This window comes from Neovison vison, chromosome 13 (genome assembly GCF_020171115.1).
Source record: "Neovison vison isolate M4711 chromosome 13, ASM_NN_V1, whole genome shotgun sequence".
Lineage (NCBI taxonomy): Eukaryota > Metazoa > Chordata > Mammalia > Carnivora > Mustelidae > Neogale > Neogale vison.
The window spans coordinates 11,476,799-11,492,742 of NC_058103.1; the positions used below are offsets into that span (position 1 = coordinate 11,476,799).

The following is a 15,944-nucleotide window of genomic DNA, read 5'->3' on the forward strand; positions in this document are numbered from 1 at the left end:
ACATGGGGGGTTGTCTTGGTGATGAAGCCTTCTGGGCGCGTGGGGGGCTTCCTCGTTCTTTTTATTACTGCCCAGTATTTCTCTGACCACGTGTGGTTTGTTAATGGCCCCTCTTGGGGTCTTGAAGTTGCTGCCGGTCTTTTGCTGTCACAGCTAATAGCCTGAAACACCGCACATGTGAGGATGTCTGTGGGGTGGGCTGGCGGTGCTGGGGTTTTCAGGAGGAACTTTTCATCACTTGCAGCCGGTTTTCTGGCTTATCGTCTCCTCCCTCCTCCCCCTTGGTGTCAGAAACCAGTTTCTGGACTTCAGCAATTTCAGGAGCCTGCTGCTTGGGAAGGGAGGGTTGTTGGCCTCTTGGTCCCACAGGAGTTTCAGAGGAAGGAATGAGACCCCGGCAGATTTACGTTCTCCTTTGCTCCGTGGGCTGCAGTGGTGTGCATGGGGTCCCTCCACCGTGGGGCGTGTGGCTTCCTGCCTGCCTCCCTTCCTGCCTCCCCTGCTTACACTGAGACCCCAGGGCGCAGAGACCCGGCCGGTCTTCCTCTGTGCCTCCCCTGCCAGCTCTGCTGTGCCTGCTGCTTACCACCTGGGCGTGGGGCGGCCCCACAGCACAGCCGGCACCCACACTTCCTGAGCTCTCCCGGCCTCTGCTTGCTCATCCGAGTAACGGGTCGTCACTGCCCCTCCCTGCTGGGCCGTGGAAGGCGTCAGCAAGCAGCGAGCTCCCAGTGCACCTTAGCCGCCCTGACTGATGGCATCTCCTGTGTGGCCTGCTGTGGGCTGGCCACACAGGAGACACCATGTGTCCCCGTGGCCAGCCACAATAGGATCTGGCCAGTCGAGCCAGATCCTATTCTTGGAGCTCTGAGCTACAGAGGAGCTGGGCTGGCTCCTGGAACCTCAGTCCCACTTAAGATTTTCCGCCTGCCTGTGCACAAGGTGACTTCTTGTTGTTTCTTTTATGTTACGGTTCTCTTGTGTTTTCAGAGTTGGGAGTCCTGTTTGTTTTTTAGGTCTGGGGGCGGGCGAGCTGACTGGGACGGCGTCCGATGAGGGCAGGTCGGAAGTGACCGCAGTCAGCCTCGGAAGGAGATGAGAGCCACACGCCGGGATAATCGGGATGCCATGAGGATTAACTCACAGGGAAAACCCAGGGCCTGGCGGCAGCCCCTTTCCACCTGGTGCAGGTCACGTACGCACGCACCTGCTGTCCCCTTCGGTGCCATCTGTCATTCCTGTGGTGCAGCCCCAAGTCTTGTCCTTAGGGACTTCCCAAGGAGCTGTTCCCTCAGCTGTTGGAGATTTTTGTCCTGGATCGGGGCCAGGGGCAAAGTGAGGAGTCTCTTTGAGCCCAGCCTGGCTGGTCCCAGTCACGAGTCAAGCGGCCGTGGACTGGTCATGTCACCAATACTCGGGTGGAGAAGGACAGTCTGGGAGTGAGACCGAGGCTCCGAGGGGTTCCCACTGAGCGTGCTGGTGACCCAGGGGTGTGCTCTGAGCCCAGTCTCTCCCCTCATGACGTCATGGCAGCCAGTGGGTGTTGGCCGTCATTCATTCTGGAACCGTGGAGAAGCTGAGTGATGGTGGGGACCCCGGAAAGCATCAGCCACTGGTTTTTAGGTTGGGTTCCTCGGGGCCCGGCGGCATGTCAAGGTGTCGGGTTGAGGGACCACTGGCTTGGTGTATCCTGCTGCGCCAACCAGTCTGTCCCTCTGTCTTGCTGACTCAGGTAGTGGCTTCCCTTCAAGGTTCCGCCGGCGCCGGCTCCAAGGAGGTGCCGGGAAACACTCGGGTGAGCCAACCAACAAGTGGGGGGTTGGTAGGCATCCCCGCCACAGTGTCATGTGAGGGGATGGTGACGGTGCCCGGGGGCCTTGGTGCCCACCTCCTCCCCTAGACCATGAACCCCTCCAGGGCCTAAGCGTTTGGTGCGGCCCCTGAGTGCGGGGCCAGGCTGCACACGGGAACCTGAGCTGAGTGTTTAGGGAGTGCCTGGGTGCCAGGCGGGCACCCTCAGTAGGCACACGGTACACACAGCTGTTGGACCTGCCATCGTCCCTGCTCTGATTTCCAGCCTTGCCGGGGCACAGCCTCCTCTGAGCACCCTGGCCTTTCTTCCCAGGAAAATGCACATAGCCATGTGCCGTCGGCATAGCCTACAGACCCCTGTTCCTGCTCCTGTGCCCTGCCCCCAGAGATAGCCCATCAGGACTCTGGAACGAAGGGCCAGGATGGTGGTGGTCCCAGGTTCTTGGGACTGTTCTGGCTCTGGATAGGTGGGTCGGGTGAGCATGTCATGGGTCAGGGGAAGGCCTCCTGGGAGAGCATCGGTCTGAGCCGTATCTGAAAGGCTGGGATGGAAAATATGGACCAAGGCTTGGAGAAGGGACACAGCCCGTGTGCCCAGATGCTTGGGGCGGGGGAGGTAACGGTGACTGAGTTGCAGGGGCCCTTTGTGCATCCGTCGGAGAACTGGACCCTGTCTGGCGTGGGCTGGGGTGGCCGTGAGATTGTGGGTGGGGTGGAGGAGGCAGGGTCCAGGCTGGCAGCAACGTTGGCGAGGCCCGTGGTGGTGGTTGAATCAGGCTCAGAGGACGCATAGGGTGTCCGTAGGGGCTAGAGACGGCTGGTGTTGTGTTAACAAAGCCGAGGAGGGTTGAAGGGTTTTGGGACCTCCTGCAGCATGGGAGAGCGGATGGGCTGAGGCAGGCCCGGGAGGCCGGGCCAAGGTGTTAGACCAGATAGCAGAGGAGGCGGGGAGCCATGGGAGGTGATGGAGGCAAGGAGGGAGGGTCAGTAAATGCGGTGGAGGGGAGCGTCCTGGGGTGATCCAGGTTGGAACTGTGCCCCTGAAGGGCTGGCCCTGAGATTGGAGAGGGAGACAACAGCTGTGAGGAAAACAGGCAAACTTGGGGTCTTTGTAGAACAGCAGGCAAGTCCCCCTGGGAGATGACTCTTTCTTTCGCTCTGCCGAGAGGTGGTCTTGAGGACTGACTAGGAGCTCACAAACCTTCCTGTTGCTAATGGGTCTGTTCTTGAGGGATGCAGCTGTAGGCTGTCCCGTCCTCCTGCCTTCAGCTGGCCTTAGTGAATGTTCTGGAAGGATGCTTCCTGCCTGCTTGAGTAACCTTTGTTTTCTTTGTTTCTCTCCACAGGAAGCGAGGGATAGAAGTGGTGCAGGTGAGTACAGACCACGGCCTCGCCATTTTCTCCTGTGGGTGGGCCTTTTAGGGCTCCCCTCTCCGCCTCCCCCACAAGCGTCTGGGTGCTTGAACCCCTTCCTGAACTTCTCCCTGTGTGGAGTCTCTGATTTCTGCCCTGGCAGGACGTGGGTTGTGGTTGGTGGTCTCGGGGGTGTGGAGTTGCATCTGCTTCTTTGGTGGATGGAGCTGGCGGGGGAGAGGTGCAGCTGTGGGTAGGGGTGGGGTAGGCAGGGTGCAGGAGCATGGCCACCCAGTGAGCCTCTGGGGTCCTGTTGCCCCCCACGGTTTGTCTGTGTCTGCACTCCGTCTCTGCCGAGGGAGTACGGGCCCCCCACGTCCCCCCGCCCTGGGCCCCTGCCTTGGCTGCTCGGCCCTCTGGGGGTGAGCCCTCTCCTTTCTCGGACCAGTCTTGTAAGTGGTATCATCTCTGAGACGACGCTTACTCCCCTGCCCTTCTCCCCTGCACCCCTAGGTCAGGAGCACCCCCTCCCTGCTGTCAGTGCGATCACATCTGATCTTCCCTGTGGGCCCCTGGCTCCTGGAGAGTGGCCGGAGTCAGTGAGGGGGCTCCTGACCCCCAGGCTGCCTCCCCTGGGGGCAGACTTGGATCGGGGCTCGTTGGCTGGAGAAGGAAGGATGGATGGAGTGTGCGCGCTCTGACAGCAGCCGCGGGAGCCCCGGTGGAGGGCTGCTGAATGAGTTCTTCCTCTGGCTTCCCTCCTTGGATCAGGTTGAATTTGTGACCTGGAGGCTGAGGTTGGTTTTGGGGGAGGAGGTGGTTTCTGGAAGCCCCTCATGGGCTGTCAATTTTTCATCCAGGCTTATTTTGGCTCTGCAGAGTGGCGTGATCTGCACAGAGGGTTTCTGTGGACCTTAATTTCTTAGACCTTAAAAAGGGGGAAAGTCAGAATTCAGGACGGGGTAAGACGCGTGCTTGCAGGGCTGTTTCTGATTGATGGGTAGTGGCAGCCGGGAGGGTTCCAAATCATCCCTGAGGTTAGCTACAGTGCTTGTCAGGGTTCATGCAGAAATTTCTGTGGGGGGCACGTTTTAGAGGAAGTGAATTCATGTGCTCACCAAGACGTTACTTAAAAAGGGAAGAAATGTGCCCTTCCCCCAATACCTGATTCCTGTCCTGGAAGACCCCTGACAAACATGGTGGGATGCTCCTCCCCGTGCCCCTCCCCTCTGCTGCAGGAGGAAGGGGAGGGTGGGGAGGGCACAGGGCCCTGGAGTTTCAGGATGGAAGGAAACCTGGGGGGGATAGCGTGTTTGCTGTCCACGGCTTCTTGGGAAGATTTAGACTAAAACCTTTAATCCACTTAGTGCGGGGTGGAACCAGAGACTTTGAGCCATTGTTCTAGAATTTACCGGGCAGAAGAAGAGTTGCAAGATCTTCCTTGATGTGTCTGTTGTTCACTTTGGTGATGACTTCGGGGAGGAAGTGGTGACTGGGGACCAGAGAGAACCCAAAGTGGATGCTTTCCACACCCGTATCTAAAAATAAAACCCCTGCCATGTATCTCTCTGCACCTCCTCCTGGCGTCCCCCAGTGTTTGGAGAACTCGGAATTTCAAGATGCAGAGAAGGGCTCTTTGCAAAATTTGGAAGCTGAGACTACTTGGCTGGTTTCTTCAGAAGCAGCCAAGCCTCTGTGGGCCAGATGCCCGGGCTGGTGGGCCCCCGGATGCCGGGAATGGGTGCTTGCCACGCCCGAGGGGTCTGTGACTGAAGTGGGGGGAGTGAGCATGCCGTCAGCCAGCGCCCAGGTTTCTTGTTTTCTTGTGTCCGTTGCCTCAGTGGCAGTGTCCCTTTTTGTGAGCCACTCAGTGACAGGAGTAGTGTTTTCATACCCATTTTAGAGTTGAAGAAATAGAGGCTCAGGATGTCTCTTGGGGAACTTGGCTGGTGGTGGTGGTCTCGGAGTTTGGCCTGCGTGTGTCCCGAGCCCATGGTTTTTCTGCTAACCGGGGCTCCTTGGCACGTTAGTTTTACTAAACGTTCCATTTACCAGACGTTTCCAGGCCTGTTATTACCTGGGGTTTGGGGACTATTTTTTTTCTTAATATATTATTTGTTTATTTGATAGAGATAGCAAGAGAGGGAACGCAAGCAGAGGGGTTGGTAGAGGGAGAAGCAGGCTCCCCGCAGAGCAGGGAACCCGATACGGGACTCGATCCCAGGACTCTGGGGTCACGACCTGAGCTGAAGGCAGACGCTTGACAGCTGAGCCACCCAGGCGCCCCTATTTTTTTTCCTCAAGAGTTATTATTTATTTATTTAAAACATTTCATTTATTTTTTGAGATTGGGAGAGCACACAAGCTGGAGGAGAGGCAGAGAGAGAGGGAGAAGCAGGCTCCCCGCTGGGACTCGATCCTTGGACTCCAGGGATCCCTGGACGCTCAACCGACTGAGCCACCCAGGCACCCTCAAGACTTATTTATTTTAGATAGAGCGTGTGGTCACAAGAGAGTTGGGGGGGTGGAGAGGAGGGGCAGAGGGAGAGAAGCTTCAAGTAGACCCCCTGCTGAGTGCAGAGTCCAAGGCAGGGCTTGGTCTCAGGACCCCGAGATCATGACCTGCGCCTAAACCAAAAGTTAGACACTCAGCCAACTGACTCATGCAACCAGGTCCCTTTGGGCTCTGGCTACTATGTATGTCTGTATTTATTTATTTTTTAAAAGCTTTTATTTATTTATTTGACAGAGAGACAGGGAGAGGGAATACAAGCAGGGGGAGGGGCAGATGGAAGAGGGAGAAGCAGACTCCCCGCTGAGCAGGGGGCCAGATGTGGAGCTTGATCTCAGGACCCTGGGATCATGACCTGAGCTGAAGGCAGATGCTTAATGACTGAGCCATCCAGGCGCCGCTGGGCTCTGGCTACTATTAAGAAGGATATTGGGGCCCAGGGTCAGGAGCCATGACTGAAGTGCTGGTAAGGCCCTGCGGTGTCCTCGCGTGAGGAGAGTTCTCTTGAATGGTGAGCGGTGGTAGTACCGAGTGAGTGTTGACCTTGACTGCGGATGGTGGTATGCCGGACACCGACGCCACTGATTTGCCAGAAGCATCCGTGGGTGAGCTCACATCTCAGAAAGCAAATTGTGCAGCTCCTCAGCTCCTTCATGGGCTCGTGCCCGCGGCCCACGTGCTTGGGAAGGTGCTTGTAAACCCTCCTTCCTTACATCCTTCCCACAGCCCTCCCCCATCTCTGTGGAGCCAGTGCCCTTAGCAGTGAGGGTCAGGATCCCCTGGGCTCATCTTTGTGGCTGTGCGATCGTGGGCCAGTCGCCTAACCCCCCAGAGCCTCAGTCTCCCCATCTGTAAAATGGAGATAATAGTTGTGTCTGCCCCTGGGGATCACGTGAGGCATAATTGAGTTAATTTGGGTAAAGCAGTAGGCACATGGGAAGCTTGTTCTTTACATTATCCCCAGCAGATGGGACCCTGGGGCATCAAGGCCGCCGAGGCCTTGAGGCTGCTGGTCACTGTGATCCCAGGACAGGTGAGGTTTCTCCATTTCTTGTCTTGCAGCAGCATTGCAGGAGGATCTGATTTGGTTGTCCACTGATAGAACATTGGAAATGATTTTTGATAACAATGATGGTAATTCTTGGCACGTCATTTTAAAGGAATTCAGAGAACTTGCTATGTAAATCTCCTTCCATCTTTTTATTTGCTTGAAGAAGTGGTTTCAGCACTTGCAGCTGTAAAAAACTGAAAAATACAATTGACAGTAAGCTCTGCCTTCATCCATGGATACGTGAAATACTTCTTAAAAATTCCTGTTCGGGGGCGCCTGGGTGGCTTGGTGAGTTAAGCCTCTGCCTTTGGCTCAGGTCATGGTCTCAGGGTCCTGGGATCGAGCCCCATATCGGGCTCTCTGCTTGGCAGGGAGCCTGCTTCCCTTCCTCTCTCTCTGCTGCTTCTCTGCCTACTTGTGATCTCTCTCTGTCAAATAAATAAATAAAATTAAAAAAAAAAATCCTGTTCATCTCTCTTCTGAGATGCATTTCTAATAGGGTTTAATGTTTTATGTTTATTCCTTATACAGTTTGTAGGGTTTCCGTCACAGGGATCAATTATGTACTAAGTGTAATTCTAATAATAATTCAGTCCAGAAGAAAATTTCTGACAGCTTGATGGTCACATGAAATTAATAATTAAAGCATTTATAGCCTTATTGTTATTATTATTTATTTTGCCTCATAGTGAGATAGACTTCTCAGTTAAAAAGCCTTTAAACACGAAATACACTGAGGGCTGTGGGTTGGAAATTGGAATTTGAGGAGGCAAAAGGAACTTTTCTAAAATTTCCAAGGGTTCGGGAAGGAGCGGACGCGGTAACTGGAGGGTGGATGTCGGCGGGTTTCAAATTCCATTGGATCCATTTAAAAGAGAAACAATAACAGTTTTATTTTGAAATGTTAATATTTACAATATGTTGGAAATTACATCCTCTACAAGTATTTAAACTTAGATGAGAAATTTTCGATGTCAGCTTGCAAATGTACAAATGGATGCATAGTTTTAAACATTTATTCTGGAGGCTCCGAAGTGAAGGCCATTGCTTTTGAACATTACCCCACTGGCTTCTCAGAACCGGGCTCTGAGGCAGGTACCAGCTTGGAGGGGCCAGTGGCCTGGCCCCCAGCCCATCCATAGGCCTCCCTCAGCCTGGGCCGCTCAGACTCCACGGCCCGAGCCCCCATGGAGACAGAAAGGCCTTGGCTGTGGGCCTGTCTGCAGGCTGACTGGCCTCCCCGCAGGCTGGCTCTGTGAGGCCAGGTAGATGCTCTGATAAGGAAAACCTGGCGTTCTCTCTGCTCATGTGGCTTGAGAAGCCCCAAGTCCAGGGGGGCCAGAGAGTGGAAGTCATGCCTCGTGCTTCATGTCGGGGCTCAGGCAGGAGGACAAGGGGAGAGCTGAGCACGATCTGGGACAAGTTGCCCCCGTCCCCTTCGTCCTGAGGGGCTGCCTGTGGTGACTGATGGTCGCAGGTAGCCGATTTCCTCAGTTTCTTCCTTCTTGTTACTGTAGGGAAGATGCTGGGCTCACATGCCTCTCACTCACCATTTCGGGCCTTTCTTGGCCACTGAGAGGAGGCCCCTGGTGACCAGCAGGTGTGGGTTAGGAACTCCAGGCTCTCCCTTTGGCAGCAGATCTTTCTGGGGACCTGCTGTGTACCGGGGCCCCAGGTGTGGGGGACTCACACAGGTCACAGCCTGGCGCCTTCTGCTGTCGTCCGTCTGGAAGAGATTGTTGGGTCAGGAAGGCTGCCCTGAGGAGGCAGGGTGAGCCAGGCTGCTGGCTCTAAGCCTCGTCCACCTCACAGAGCCAGGCTGAGAGGCGGGTTCAAGCCCACGGTCCCGACCAGGGCTTCGCCTGCCCCAGGCTGTTCTCCTCCTGCTTCTGCAACACAGAGGTTGCTAGAAACGCCCAAGTGCCAACCACGACCAGGGCACAACTGTCACTGTCTCTCCACCCAGGGAGCCTTTGTTGGGAGCAAACATGTTTTGGCCACTTGGGTCATCTGTGGCCTGGGGGGGTGGGTGTGGGTCATGGGCCTTGGGCTCTGCTGAGGGCCAAGCAGGAAGCTGTCACCTGGGGAGCATTTTCCTCTCTGACCTGATCCATCTGCGGGGAGGCTTGGGACGGAAGCCTGGGAGGTTCTCTGTCCCTGAACCCCACTGCCCCTTGCCAGGGCAGCCCTGAATCTGCTGGAAGAAGACCAGGACAGAACAGCACATGCCGTTGCCCGCTGCCTCCAGCCTCCGCATCCGTGGGAAGCTGTGTTTTGCATCCTACCCCCTGCCTCTGGGGCTTTCCACCAGGTGTTTGTAGAGCGCAGGGGGAGAAGCAGAGGACCGGTTGTGGGAGAGAGAGATGGAGTTGTATTTTAAAATGCAGAGAAACAAACTGGAAGTGTGGGAAGTACAGCCAGCTACGTGGCCGAGATCACTGTCCCCCTTCCAAATTCCTTGAGAATTCTGACATGGCCAAAGCCCATCTCTGGAGCCGCCGTCGTTTCTCAGGGAACCAGGATGGGACTGAGGTTCCGCGGATTGCCGGAGAGCCAAGGGCAGGCAGCAGGCCTTCGCTCCGGGTTTCTCCAGAGTGTCACGTGTTTGGGATGCTGAGTGCCTTGTGCATGCATTTTCTCTGCTTGCGGGCACGCCATCTGGGAAAGGAGGTTGGGTGAGACTGTCAGGCAGAAAGGGGAAGACGGAGAAGGAGACGGAAGGATGGCAAGAGACTGTGTGCTGGGCATCTGGGCTGCCATGGGGACTGTCCCCGAGCTCATGGGCGAGCCCTGGGGTGCTCTGAGGCTTGTCTGTTCTGTGCTGGGGGCCCGTGAGGACACAGGAGGGGACAGTTAAAGGGAGGGGGTGGGCAAAGGGTGAGGAAGGCCATGTTGGGAACTTGATGCTTCTTGATACAGGATACACTGGGCCCAGGTGCGGATGGGGAGTAAGGGACTTGAATGTCATTGCAGGCAGGGAGCACAGGTGAGCAAGGACCCAGAAGGTGGGCAAGAGGGTCTGTTGATGGTGAGGGGTTTGGAAGCACTGGGGCCTTGGGCCTGAAGGAGTTGGCAAGTGGCCAGATTAGAGAGGGCGGCAGGGCCAGACCTAAAGAGAGCCCATGAGCTATTCACGGGGCGTTGGTTCGGAGAGCATTGAAGGGCTTCTGTGTGGGAGAGGTGTGTGCCGCAGTTAGAGGCCACGGCAGAAGATCTCCCAGGAGGGCACAGGGCAACAGATAAGATTGGACCAGAGGGTGGAGTGCTGGGTCTTCTGGAAGGAGCCTGGGGCCGTGGCCTGGGCTGGTGGTGGTGGCCCTGACGGGATCTGGCTGGAATTCGTTCCGTGGTGGAGCGCTGGGGTGACAGGTGGTAAGGTGAGGGTGGATGTGGCGGGGGGGGGTCACTCTCCCCGTGTCTCACTTATTTCGGCCAGGCAGCGGGGCACTGGGGTGAGGGTGGGGGGGCTTCGGGAAGGGGAGCGGCCGGGGAGGGAGGGCTGGTTCGTGCAGGTGCGTTGAATCCAGGCAACGTGAGTTCAGAAGTGAGCGGGCTTCCTCACTCAAGCCAGAGGGAGAGCCCGCTGGCCGAGCTGTGTGCTTCTTTCCAGGGCTCACAGCTTTGAAAAATGTATTTATCAAAAATGTATTACTTGGGTAATATTTTCAGTGGTTCAGAAATTATTTTAAAAGGTACACAGTTAAAGGCATCTAATGATTACTCCCCAGCTGGGTCCCCTCTGCCACCAGCCTGTCTCGGTGACCTCCATAGACTTTATTTCCAGGTGATCGCGGCCTGGGAGGGGTGGACCCCTGGTGCTTTGGAGCCAAGTGTCAGGGGCTGTGGGAATGTGAGCTGCTTTGGTGGTTACTGGGGTCTGACCTCCTTGCAGCAGAAGAGCCCACGGCAACTCTCCAGCCCCCTCCTCGTGGGTGGGGGCTTCTGAAGGCTCCAGAGTGTAGCTCTGACCCTGACCTCTGACAGCAGACCCCCAGCACCTGAGGCAGGGTGGCCATGGGATTGGGAAATGGACTCTGTGCAGAACATTTCTGTGGATACTGGATTCCATTGTTGGGATGCAGGCTGTTCCTGGCTGTGCTTGACCCTCGCCCCATGGAGCCCAGAGACCTGGGTTAGAGTTCCCATTAGCCTGTTTTCTGACTGTGTGAGATCCCACTTCCATCGTCTTTTTTTTTTTTTTTAAGATTTTATTTATTTATTTGACAGACAGAGATCACAAGTAGGCAGAGAGGCAGGCAGAGAGAGAGAGAGGAGGAAGCAGGCTCCCTGCTGAGCAGAGAGCCCGATGCGGGACTCGATCCCAGGACCCTGGGATCATGACCTGAGCCGCAGGCAGCGGCTTAACCCACTGAGCCACCCAGGCGCCCCCCCAATTGCTTTTTAAAGAGCGATTTTGTTTTTTGTTTTTTTCTTAACTTTTGAATATAGGTGTTTGCATTTTTTTTTTAAACATTGAAAATTATCGTCATTCACATTTACTTAGGTTACTATGTGTAACAGTGTTAGACAAATGTATGTGAATATTTTTCCAATAATGTCACCATGGGGCTGGGGGAGCCTTCTGTCCGTCTGGGACTGCTCCCCTTGGGTGCTTTTAGGAGCCATTCAGGAGCGGTGGCCTCTGGGAGGACAACGTGGGAAAATGCTCAGGAGATGCCGCTTGCTGCCCCCGTCTATGCCGACTGGTTTCCGTTCAGTCAGGTCTATTTTTATTCTTGAGTTTTTAGGCTCGCTGTCGCAAATAGAAACTGTCTCTGGGGTTGGGGCAGTCCTGTGCGGCCTCAGAGGCCTGGGAGCCTCCGTGCTGGGGTGTTCTCTCCCCAGCCCTGACTCGCTGACTCAACTTGAGCTTGTCCTTAACACAGAAAGCGCCCCTGCTGGGGAAGCCTGGTGCCGGTGTGTCCTGGGGCTTCCTGGTCCCCTCCGCCCTGGTCCCCTCCCGTACTTCCACATATGAGCAGAGATGTGCGGGGGGGAGCGTGGGGGAATAGGGAGGGACGGAAAGGGCAACCCTGAGAGCCAGAAGCAAAGATTCTGCCTTGAAAGTTGCTGCCCGATTCAAGGCTGCTGGGAGGTGAGGTCGCCTGGGGTGTTGCTGCCCAAAGTGGGGTCCGCTGGCTGGGGGCATGTGGTCCGGGGCTGGTCAGAGTGCCCGGCCCAGAGCTGCTGGAAATCCCCCACTCCACCCCATGCAGCTGGGTGCAGCATGCCGGTGCAGTTGGGGGATGCCTGTAGGGGGGACCGTGACTCACCACCCCGTGGTGAGAGGGGGACTGACGGGAGGGCACAGCCAGCACCGAGAGGAGCCGCTTCTGCCGTCCACTCCGCCTCACAGGCCACCAGGAGGCTTGGCTCATTGGCTGACAAGCTGGCATTGCCCTCCCCGCTGTCGTGTTTTTATTTGTGCTGCTAGATGTGCCCAGGTGTCACCTTGCCTGTGACACCGTCCCTGCTCTCCCAGCAGACCCCCCTCCCAACACACACACACACACACACACACACACACACCCCGCCGTGCCAAGCTGGAGCTGTGAGTTGAGGGCTCCTTCTGGACCAGAACTTTCTTGACTCTGGGGAGCGCAGGGCCTGGCCCCGGTGTGTGCCCGTATACCGGGTGATGGGATTAAGGACTGAGCTGTCCACACAGGACAGGGCAGGCCCTGAGTGTCTCTGTCTGTTAAAAACGAACGACAGATAAAAAAATTCTTGATTATTCTTTTATTTTTTAAGTAATACGTGCTCGTTTTTGAAATCTTGGGAAAGAAAGACAGGTTTAAAAACGAAAGGCCGGGAACATCTGGGTGGTGCAGTTGACTAAGTGTCCGACTCTTGGTTTCAGCTCAGGCAGTGACCTCAGTGAGATCAAGTCCTGCGGCAGGCTCTGCAGTCCATGCAGAATCTGATGGAGAATCTTTCTCAATCTCTCTCTTTCTCAATCTCTCTCTCTCTCCTGCCCCTCCCCCACTCATGTTTGCTCTCACAAATATTTATTTATTTTTAAAATCATGTTCTGTTAGTCACCATACAGTACATCATTAGTTTTTGATGGAGTATTGTGTGATTCATTGTTTGTGTATGACACCCAGTGCTCCATGCAATCCGTGCCCTCCTTAATACCCATCACCGGGCTCACCCGTCACCCCACCCCCTCGGCTCTGAAACCCTCAGTCTGTTTCTCAGAGTCCACAGTCTCTCATGGTTCGTATCCCCCTCTGATTTCCCCCAACTCACTTCTCCTCTCCTTCACCCACTGTTCTCTGTGTTATTCCTTACGCTCCGCAAATAAGCAAAACCATATGATAATTGACTCTCTCTGCTTGACTTATTTCACTTAGCATAATCTCTTCCAGTTTCGTCCATGTTGATACAAAAGTTGGCTATTCATCCTTTCTGATGGAGGCATAATACTCCATTGTATATATGGACCACATCTTCTTTATCCATTTGTGTGTGTTTTTTTAAGATTTTATTTATTTATTTGACAGACCGAGATCACAAGTAGGCAGAGAGGCAGGAGAGAGAGAGGGAAGCAGGCTCCCCACTGAGCAGAGAGCCCCATGCGGAGCTCAATCCCAGAACCCTGGGATCATGACCTGAGCCGAGGGCAGAGGCTTAACCCACTGAGCCACCCAGGCGCCCCATCCGTTTGTGTTTTGAAGGGCATCTCAGCTCCTTCTATAGTTTGGCTATTGTGGACATTGCAGCTGTGAACATTGAGGTGCACATGCCCCTTTTTTCACTACATCTGTATCTTTAGGGTGAATACCCAGTAGTGCACTCGCTGGGTCATAAGGCAGCTCTACCTATAACTTTTTGAGCAACCTCTGTGCTGTTTTCCTTTTCTTTTCCTTTCTTTTCTGTAAGATTTTATTTATCTGTCTGACAGAGAGAGAGACAGAGAGAGAGGGTACATAAGCAGGGGAGAGGGAGAGCAGGCTTCCAGTGGAGCAGGGAACCTGACATGGGCCTTAGTCCTAGGACTCTGGAATCATGACCTGAGCCAAAGGCAGATGCTTAACGACTGAGCCCCCCAGGCGCCCTCCATACTGTTTTCCAAAGAGACTGTATGAACTTGCATTCCCACTAACAGTGTAAGAGGGTTCCCTTTTCTCCACATCCTTGCCAACACTTGTTGTTTCTTGCCTTGTTAATTTTTGGCGATTCTAACTGCTGTAAGGTACTGGGTATCTCCACGTGGTTTTGATTTGAATCTCCGTGATGGCTAATGATGCCGAACATTGTTTCATGTGTCTGTTAGCTATTCGTATGTCTTCTTTGGAGAAGTGTCTGTTCATGTCTTCTGCCCATTTTTTGACGTGATGATCTGTTCTGTGTGTGTTGAGTTTGAGAAGTTCTTTACAGATCTTGGATATCAGCCCTTTTTCTGCAGTGCCATTTGCAAATATCTTCTCCCGTTCCGTGGGTTGCCTCTTCGTTTTGTTGACTTTTGCTGTTGTTTCCTTTGCTGTGCAGAAGTTTTTGATCTTGATGAGGTCACAAAAGTTTTTTTTCACTTTTGTTTCCTTTGCCTTTGGAGACACGTCTTGAAAGAAATTGCTGTTGCCAATGTTGATTGAAGAGGTTTTACTGCCTAAGTTCTCCTCTAGGATTCTGATGGATTCCTGCCTCACGTTGAGGTCTTTCGTCTATTTCGAGTTTATCTTTGTGTATGCTGTGAGAGAATGGTCCAGTTTCCTTCTTCTGTATATAGCTTTAAAAAAAATGACAGCTCAGAGATAATCATCGAAAAGTTATTTTAGTCTCTTCTCCTACCGTTACCTAAAATACGCTATTTGTTACTTATCATGTGCATCTGGGTGGGACGTTTCTGTGTCGTCTGGGGGATGGACGAGCATGTGCTTGGGCTGTTTGTCACCTTGGAACTGACCGTTCCGGGGGTGGTATCTGTTTTCCGCGGTCACGCCGTTCCCAGTGTCTGTAACCACTTTTCCGTCCCAGAGCCTCAGGCTCTCGTGGTTTCTGGTCTGGGGCTCGGAACAGTGCGACTCTGGGTGTCAGTCACATCCCGGGTTCTGTCTTTGACGTGGCGTTCCTGAGTGTAAGGCATCAAGATCTCCTGGCGTGCGGGGTCCCGTGGCTTGGAGACTGTGGCTCTGCGCTGGCCCCACAGCGCAGACTCGGTGGTTTACTGCATTGTAAATGCCTTGCCTGGGTCCCCGCTAGAAGTCTGGGTTGGGGGGACCCAGGGATGGACTTGCCACACTGCCTCGAGGTTACCATGACTGCCCCCTGTGCTGTACTAGTCTCTGGCCCCCTGGAGGTGGGGGGAGGACCATGCTGGGGCAGGTCCTTGAGGCTCCTGAGCCCCTGAGAAGGGGCGGGGGAGGGGATCAAGGCAGATGGGAGCACAGGCTTGCAGGGGTTCAGGAACTTCTGTGAGCACTTTCCCATGTTAACTCATCTCACTCCTGCACCAGTGAGGGACTGTCAGTACTGTTACTAGCACGATTGAACAGATAAACTTTTGTTATCCCCACTTTACAGATGAGGAAACTGAGTCAGAGAAGGCTCGCCCTAGTCCCTCAGCTAGCACAGGCAGAGAAAACCCAGCCGACTGGTGTCACAGTCCACGTGTGACCTCCTGCGTCCCGCTCCCGGTTCTGCATCGTTCTGAAACCAGCGCTTCCTGGCAGCAACTTTCTTGCAGTGTCTTGAGCTCTCTCTGGGGCCCGCCCGCCTGTCTCTCTGTTGTTTGAGCTGCGGGAACACTCTTTCTGACAAGCCCCGTCTTGTCCCAGCTCGGCTGCAGCCCCAGGGGGCAGGCTGATGACCCGTTCCTTGAGGGTGGGTCCATGAAGCCCTTGAGACTTGCTTCCCAGTCCAGGGAACCCAGCCCGGGCCACTTCCTCAGAGACACCCAGAGTACCCCAAGCAGCGTCCCAGTGTCCCTGTGGCGAGGCCTGGTTCCCCCGCACCCTCCTTGGGTGGCTCACCAGGCTCCTCTTCCTGGTCCATCTGGCCAGCACTTGCTGGTCTGTCTGAACAAGCCCACGGCCACTAGCTCCACAAAGCCTTCTTGGATGCCCAGGCCCAGAGAGTCCCTCCCTCCCATGGGCCCCCACATACCCCGTGAGCCCACCTCCTGGGCGCCCAAGCTCCCACGTCATGGTGTAATCACGGCCCGTGGGGGCCTTTCCCCCTTCTCTGGAACCTCCTTAGGGCCATGGGTCACAC

The 15,944-nt window shown here is 54.8% G+C and overlaps 1 protein-coding gene across 2 annotated transcripts in view; it reads left to right on the top strand.

Moving 5' to 3' along the window:
- ITPK1 (inositol-tetrakisphosphate 1-kinase) overlaps positions 1-15,944 on the top strand; it is a 167,291-nt gene that overhangs the window by 35,961 nt on the left and 115,386 nt on the right. For both annotated transcript variants that reach the window (XM_044232310.1, XM_044232311.1), the window contains exon 2: positions 3,159-3,183. In XM_044232310.1, coding sequence (XP_044088245.1) covers positions 3,159-3,183 — 25 coding nt within the window. The remainder of the gene's footprint in view (positions 1-3,158; positions 3,184-15,944) is intronic.